The sequence below is a fragment of the Eulemur rufifrons genome, chromosome 1 (genome assembly GCF_041146395.1).
Source record: "Eulemur rufifrons isolate Redbay chromosome 1, OSU_ERuf_1, whole genome shotgun sequence".
NCBI lineage: Eukaryota > Metazoa > Chordata > Mammalia > Primates > Lemuridae > Eulemur > Eulemur rufifrons.
Genome location: NC_090983.1, coordinates 40365719 through 40373768, shown reverse-complemented (window position 1 = coordinate 40373768; position 8050 = coordinate 40365719). Strand labels below are relative to the sequence as shown.

General features: G+C 31.8%; 1 protein-coding gene across 1 annotated transcript; it reads right to left on the bottom strand.

The window, feature by feature from the left end:
• Nucleotides 1–774: 774 nt before the first annotated feature.
• Nucleotides 775–7652, bottom strand: MSTN (myostatin). The gene is made up of 3 exons (XM_069469341.1): nucleotides 7146–7652; nucleotides 4964–5337; nucleotides 775–2734 (listed from the first exon to the last, which is right to left on the bottom strand). The coding sequence occupies exons 1-3, from the start codon at nucleotides 7516–7518 to the stop codon at nucleotides 2354–2356; spliced, it is 1128 nt and encodes a 375-aa protein (XP_069325442.1). The 5' UTR covers nucleotides 7519–7652; the 3' UTR covers nucleotides 775–2353.
• Nucleotides 7653–8050: the final 398 nt, after the last annotated feature.

Below are 8050 nucleotides of genomic sequence, written 5' to 3'. Positions count from 1 at the left end.
CATTGTCTATAGTTTAATTTCTTAGTTATATTACTGGTAGTATTCATGTGTTTTATTTCAAAAAGTGATCATTTAATGTTTTAAATGCATTTTTATCACATTACAGTTTTAATATGTGCTATTAGAATGAATGATAAAACAAGTATAACATATTTGAATTAAAATTTATATTTCTTATATCATGAATAATATGATTAAAATTACATGTATATTATAAATTATTTAGGAATCATAACATCATAAAATTTTAATCACCTCCCCCACTAAAGTTAGTCACTGCTTTATAGCTAAGTTAATAAACTGGTAGGGGTGGAGAGGAGGGATCACTTCAAAAATATTTATGTATAGTATTGCACTTTAGGATTTCTAGATACTTTATAATTGTTTTGGTGCCCCCAAAGCTCAGATAAGTGTACCAGTATCATCAAATGCTAGGAAAAAACATAGCTTCCTTGTATCCCTGTGGCTCAGTAGAACTTGTAACTCTAGGACCATACACCCTTGCCAATTGCAATGCATTTGGAAATTGAACCTATGAAAACATATAAATAGTTTTCAGGTCAAGATAAAGAGAAATGAAACAGATATAACTAGTACTTGCTTCCATATGTGTAACATGACTTGGCCAGGACCAATTTAATAAGAATTTCACTCATAAGAACTAGAGTAGCAGACCTAAAATTCCTAAACCAAACTTTTATACTGAACCATTAGACTTTTATAATAAAGTAAAAATCAGAAATCTAGAATAATCATTATAATAAAAAACTGTTGTGTCTTTCAAAAAATGTGAAAACCCTTTAATATAATTTATTATATAATTTATTTCTACACATTAGATGTAAGAAATAATTTCATTTAGTCATAAGTACAATAAATTTGATTAACAAAATCCAAATTTACAAAATAGAAGTAAATAATTGCAGAAATATATTCATTATCAAATTATAAAATAAAAGTAACAGTTCTTGCTGAGATAGCATCAGTTTATTATTCTTCATTTCAGATAATGGAGTTAATCATTTTGGTATTCTTAGTAATATTTATAAGTATTAAAATAATGGAACGTTGAGATTTGAATACAATGACAGTAAACCATTGAAATTTCACATTCACATTATACAGCCATCATAAATCCATAAGTGAATGTCAATAATGTAAAAAAATATAAAATGATTGTAATATAACCATCTAACCATTAACATATGGAGTTTTAAGACCACTATTTAATTTGCTAATTTGCTCTGAAATATAAGTAATTTCTTTTCTGTGATACATGAAATGTCTTTGTGCCTTAGTACTTAATTTCAAATGTCCTTAGTGTAAAAATATACCAAAGTAAATAAAAAAGGAGACACTTATTTACAAAACAATATTGTATACATATTATATAATATAAATGCAATTGTTTCAAAGTCTTTTATACAATATTGATAGTCAGTCATTTCCATTATTTTACCATAAAACTGCTATGTTTCAAAGGTAGTGTTATAATTTTGCAAAGATAAAATTACATACTTCTTCAAATATTTAACTTCAAGTATGTAATTTTGCAATTTTAATAAAAATGTTGGCTGCCTTTTAAGGTAATGTAGTTTCTCCAAGTATGCTACAGAATTGAAAGCAGACCTCTAGGAAAATGATTCTTCTTTCATTAAAGAAAATTCATTCCCCATTTAGAGGTGTATGAGAATACACCTGAAGTAAGGAGAAACTTAGTATTTTACTGAATGTTTTTTATTTGATAAACCTGATAACATCATTCATTCAGCCTATTATTGTATTAGCACCATTGGCATGGATTTTTAATATGCTATACCAATTATAATAGGAATGGAAACTTGCATATGGTGTACCATTCCTATTTTTTGGAATTTTATCTTACCAAGTATGCCATCATACAATATAAATTCAAGTGTTTAAGGATGATTCAAACAATGGTGTATAACAATCCTGCATTTTACCAATACTATATATAGATTTTTCTGTAACTATTAAATGAAACTGTAAAGAAATAGACTTTAAAGCATACTCCTTTAATTCATCAGAACACAAGGAGAATTGCTTTCATTCCCTTGCCTATGTTGTAATATATACGAACATAAATGTAATTTGATCTCCTTCTAGTTCAAAAACTCTGGAAATCATAAAACTTTTTACTGTATGATTTATTTTGATGGTTAAATGCCAACCATTGCATATAGTCTCTCTTGTAGTTCATATACTGTAGCTTATGCTTAAGTGACTGTAGCATACTCTAGGCCTGTAGTACATGGTACATAATTTCACAGTTTCAAAATTGTTGAGGGGAACACCTTCCATGTTTTAGGAAGTTGTGAACCTAATATAAATCTCACGAGCACCCACAGCGGTCTACTACCATGGCTGGAATTTTCCCGTATATTATTTGTTCTTTGCCATTAAAATATAGCATATTAATTGGAGACATCTTTGTGGGAGTACAGCAAGGGCCTGCTGAACCTCTGGGATTTGCTTGGTGTACAAGATGAGTATGAGGATATTTTTGTAAAAATACAAATTCACACTCTCCAGAGCAATAATTGGCCTTATATCTTTTAGGTGCAATAATCCAATCCCATCCAAAAGCTTCAAAATCCACAGTTAGCGGGTAACGACAGCATCGTGATTCTGTTGAGTGCTCATCACAGTCAAGACCAAAATCTCTTCTAGATCTTTTTGGTGTGTCTGTTACCTTGACCTCTAAAAAGGGATTCTGTGTGAAAAGGAAAGAATAATTAATAATATTAATTTAGACTTTTTTCTCTTTTTTATTTCAGCATATTATGGGGGTACAAATGTTTAGATTAGGTATATTGCCCTTGCCGCCCCTCCTCCCCCCAGTCAGAGCTTCAAGCGCGTCCATCCCCCAGACGGTGCGCATGGCGCTCATTATGTATGTATATACCCCTCCGCTCCTCCCCTAATTTAGACTTTGAAACACTTTCCTACCTACCTTAAGAAGTCATTATCCAAGAAAGAAACTCATCATTTTGCTTATACCACATTTATTTTTCAAAGGCACAGCAATAAAGAATTTTAATTTACACTGGGCTTGATTTTCCCCTTATGGCTCAAAAGAATATAACAGCAATACAAATTCCCCTGAAATCAGTTCTAAGTCTTCTTAATTTTTGTCTTTCCAAGTTTGAGTATCAGACTGCCTGACACATGATAGATGTCTTGAAAATATTTATGGAAAGAAAGGTAGGGAAGGAGGAACAAAGAAAGGGAGGGAAGGAAGACAAAGTGGGAAAGGGAGGAAAGAGATGAGCTTCCTTTCTTCACGTTTTATGATTAAATATGCTGGCTAAATATGTCTCATGACCCCTAGTGGAACAGGTATATTCATCCCTCCACCATTCCCTAGGTCTTTGCTCAGGAAAACTTGGATATTAAAACCAGACCAAAATAGCTACCTCCCAGCACTATATAGATTGTAATAGGAAAAAAGGAAGGTAGGCTGATGAAGGTGGTGGTATATATATTGAGTTGGAAAGAGAACCTCTAAATAAGGGAAGGACAGATTCAGAAGAAGAGACAAAGATACTTTCTTTATTCTTTCACTGAAAAATGTTTCTATTTAGATATTTAAACAATAATTTGTTAGTCCTGTCTCTGCCCCAATGTTTTAATGAATTTGAGACTTTCTTTTCTTTTATATGGAAAAATCTGAGGAATACAGCATATTAACTGCCTGTTTAATAGTAATTAAACCTGTCACATTATCAACTTTAATAATTAAGATGCTGCTTATAAAAAGGAACACTTTCTTAAGTAATCGATAGTAGTTTTTATCCTGTATCAAAATGTAAATAGACCTAGTAGTTATTGTTATTTAGGATTGTCAAAAAGAATAATTTCATTTTGGGAGTCATCAACATTTAATGTAGCATATTAAAGAAAAAAGATCATGTGTAAAATTGTATAGTCTTTTAAAGAATATGTTTTTATTTAAAGTATATCTGATTTGCCATTATATAATTTTTATAAGTCAGATCCTTTAAAGATTTTTAAAATAACTTATGTTTATTGTTTGCAAGTATAATCTTCTGTGGTAAATTATGTTAATAGATGGAAATAAAAAGATATGCTCACATTAAATAAGTTTTTGAAAACAGAAGTAAACACAAGCCTAGGTAAGCCAGAAGAGTAACCCTAAATTTATGTTAGGCTTTTAAAATGGTTTTTATTAAGTTTTATCATATATAGGGTATTGTCATTTACTTGGCCTGATATTAAATTAGTTGGCATTCCCGAAGTAACCCCTTGTACAAGAATGCTAAGAAATAAGGTAGATAGCAAAGGTTAACTAGCCTGTAAATTAAATTTTTATTAGAGGTATTCCACAAAGTAATGTATCTATCTATATATATATATCAGTGCATCAATATCCTCCAAATAATGAACATATTTATCATGAAGGACTTCAAATATATTTAATAACATATAAGCCTATACATACCACAGTTAATTGCTATAATTAAAAGAATTTTATTTTAATTATAATTTTTAAAGTTTGTTTTATCTGCTTTATGGTAAGCCAAAAATTTTTAACACATTTGGCACCCTTCTGGGAGAAAAACTGTTTTGATTTGTTGGTTATATACTAGAATACACTATATGGAGTTCATATTTTAATTCATATCATCATATCAATGAAAGCACTTTCTATTTTATTCCAAATTCAAAAGAATTCCTTAAGAAGTTAATAACTATGGTGTAATTGTTTTTTTAAATCTTCTTGCAAAGTAAGAATATCAAGGGAGAGTTTCATAGGCTATGAAATTATACATCTACTTTTATTGGGTACAGGGCTACCATTGGGGTAAAATGCCTTTGGCTTAGGAGCACAGGAAATTAATAGTTGTTTTTCACTATTGTTCATTCATATTATGAATAAAAACATAAGGTTGTTAGAATGTTATTTTCAGTTATCACTTACCAGCCCATCTTCTCCTGGTCCTGGGTAGGTTACAGCAAGATCATGACCATTCTCATCTAAAGCTTTGATTTCAATGCCTAAGTTGGATTCAGGTTGTTTGAGCCAATTTTGCAACACTGTCTTCACATCAATGCTCTGCCAAATACCAGTGCCTGGGTTCATGTCAAGTTTCAGAGATCGGATTCCAGTATACCTTGTACCGTCTTTCATGGGTTTGATGAGTCTCAGGATTTGTACAAACACTGTTGTAGGAGTCTGGACGGGTCTCAGATATATCCACAGTTGGGCCTTTACTACTTTGTTGTATTGTACTTTAGAGCTAAATTTGAAGAAGCAACATTTGGGTTTTCCATCCACTTGCATTAGCAAATCAGCTATAAATGAATAAGAAAAAGAAAGAGTTGCTGAAACTATTTCCCATTAAGAAAATGAACAAAACCCCTCTCCATTAATAGTTGAACATTTTTCTGTTAGGATAATGTATGCTTATGCAGTTTTTTAAAATGAAATACTATGTAGAACTTCATAGCTCAGAAAAAATATCAGAGAAAATAATTATCCTAGCTTTTCAGAATTTTTTAGATATATATTTTTTCAGCTGTTGATGAGGAATCTATTCCTCTTCCAGAGAACTTGGACAAAGGAAAATTCTAGGAAGGAATGAACAGTGAATGAAACTTTAAAATGATGATGATTAGAGAGAACAAGAGACACTGTGGAGGAACAACCACTTAGAATTCTTTGGGAATCTGAGTAGTTACACTTACTGAGCAGCTGTACCAATCAGTCTGGAAGAAAGAACCCTTCCCCCAGGCCTGAATTACCTGGGGACAAGACACACTGAGCAACTCACTGAGCCTCGGGAATTAGTAGAAAATATTGTACATCTGTTAAGTTTTGGCACTGGGCTAGCCTTTTAAAAGAGCAAAACTAAGTAGGCAATTAGCACAAAAATTTAGATGTTCTGTTCATACTATCTCAAAAGTTAGGAAGTATCGTCTTTAGGGCCAGTCTGTCAGTACAAGCACAAACACTAACAATTTATCTTCTTTTGGTTTCCCAAAATTGTCTATAAAAAGGTAAATCTACTCCAGGACTATTTGATAGCAGTGTCTTAAATGAAAATTATTTGTTGCATTGTAACCTAATTACCTAATAAGGGAAATAATATTTTGAAATGGTTTGAGTCCTGTTTAAAGTGTATAAAGTACTATGTTAAAGCGAGATAACAGAAATGGCACAGAAGCTTTCTTGTCATGCCTTCTCTGTCAAGGTGCCTGACTCCCTTTCCTGGAGAAACTATTCTTTTGAGCTGACTGCAAAAGGAATTGTATGAAATATATTATCTTTCAAAAGCAATGTTCATACTACAAGCAATAGCCCTTCCTATTATAAAGAATAAAATATTTTAGATGTTTATTAAGCAATGTATCTGCTTGGAAATATGCAAACCAGGTACTCTTAACAATAGTACCATGGTTAAGGTACAAGTAGGACTTCAAGAGCTATAACCTACCCAATTAAAATGTTTATTTCTTAGGCATTTTCTGATACTTAGCTCATGATTATCATTATGCTATGTTTACTTCATTATTGCTCTTACTAATACATTAAAATTTTTTTCATACTCTTCAGTGTAACAGCTTTCAAAATTAAGTATTTTAATTTGTGAAGAATAAAAAGCACTGTGAGAGACAGTTTTGAATTACAGAAATCACTCTTACTGTAGGTATTCAGCAGTGCTCAAATAAGCTGAAACATCTACCAAGTTTCTTCCTCTATTAGTGAAAAAACATATAAATGCATATTTTAGACAACCAAATGCAATTATAAAATTTCATGCAAGTGTTAACAGTGCTTACAGTATCTCACAGTCCTCGCCCCGGTAGTATTAGGCTGTGAAAGCATGAGCATGCTATATTTGCCATACTGAACTAAGTGACAGTCGTGCTGTGCAAGCATTTTATTTTTTAGTTTATTAGCTCTATAAGGAAACAATGCAGCAGATTTTAGTCTCATTAATATATTTCTCATGGTTTCTTGAAAAAAAGAAACTCTTTTCCCTTCTACTTACATGCAAGCCAACAGCTTGTTAAAAAGAGCCTGAAAATAGATCTGTTTCTCATAAACGCTGGAACAACAGTCAGCAGAACTGTTGATATACACTAATAGGGCTACTTACATTCTGTAGGCATGGTAATGATTGTTTCCGTCGTAGCATGATAATCATCATCTTCCAAAGAACCATCGCTGCTGTCATCCCTCTGGACATCGTACTGATCAATCAGTTCCCGGAGTGGAGGAGCTTTGGGTAAAAGTTGTCTTATAGCATCTTTGCTGATGTTAGGAGCTGTTTCCAGGCGCAGTTTACTGAGGATTTGAATTTTTATGGCTTCTATTCTTGAAGATTTAGTGTTCTGTCTCCAGGTACATGCATTACACAGCCCCTCTTTTTCCACATTTTCTTTTTGCTCACTGTTCTCATTTAGATCCACTGGACCAGCAACAATCAGCATAAACAGGTAGATATAAACATAGATTTGCAATTTTTGCATGATTTAAAAAATCAATACAATCTTTTTCCTTGTTCTTATTTCTTCCTTTTGCTTTTCTTTTGCTTTTGAGTAATGCCACGCCAAAATTTAATGCATGTACAGTCTGAGAGACAACTTACCACAGCAGTGAATCTTTTATACTGTATTCCAAGTGGCTTTTTATATTCCAACTTAGATGAGACAAGTGTCGTCAGGATCTATGATTGGCTCTTGCTCCACAATGAATCTCGCTGTCAGAGGTTAAAACCCTGTCTGTCACAAGTCACCAAACAGTATTTTGTTACAGTCAAGGGTGAGCTGATTCATTTGACTACTTCATAAAAGAAATAAATCTACAAATAATAAAAGATATTTGTGACATTTGAAAAATGAAAGTGTATGTTAAACTGTACTTAAATTTTATTAATCTTTATAAAACTCTTGCTGTAATTTAAATAAGTTTTAATTCATACTTCATACTTAAAATAGGAAATATTACTTCTTCAAAAATTAAAATGATTTTATATGGGTTAGGCAAGCATTTGACATAAAA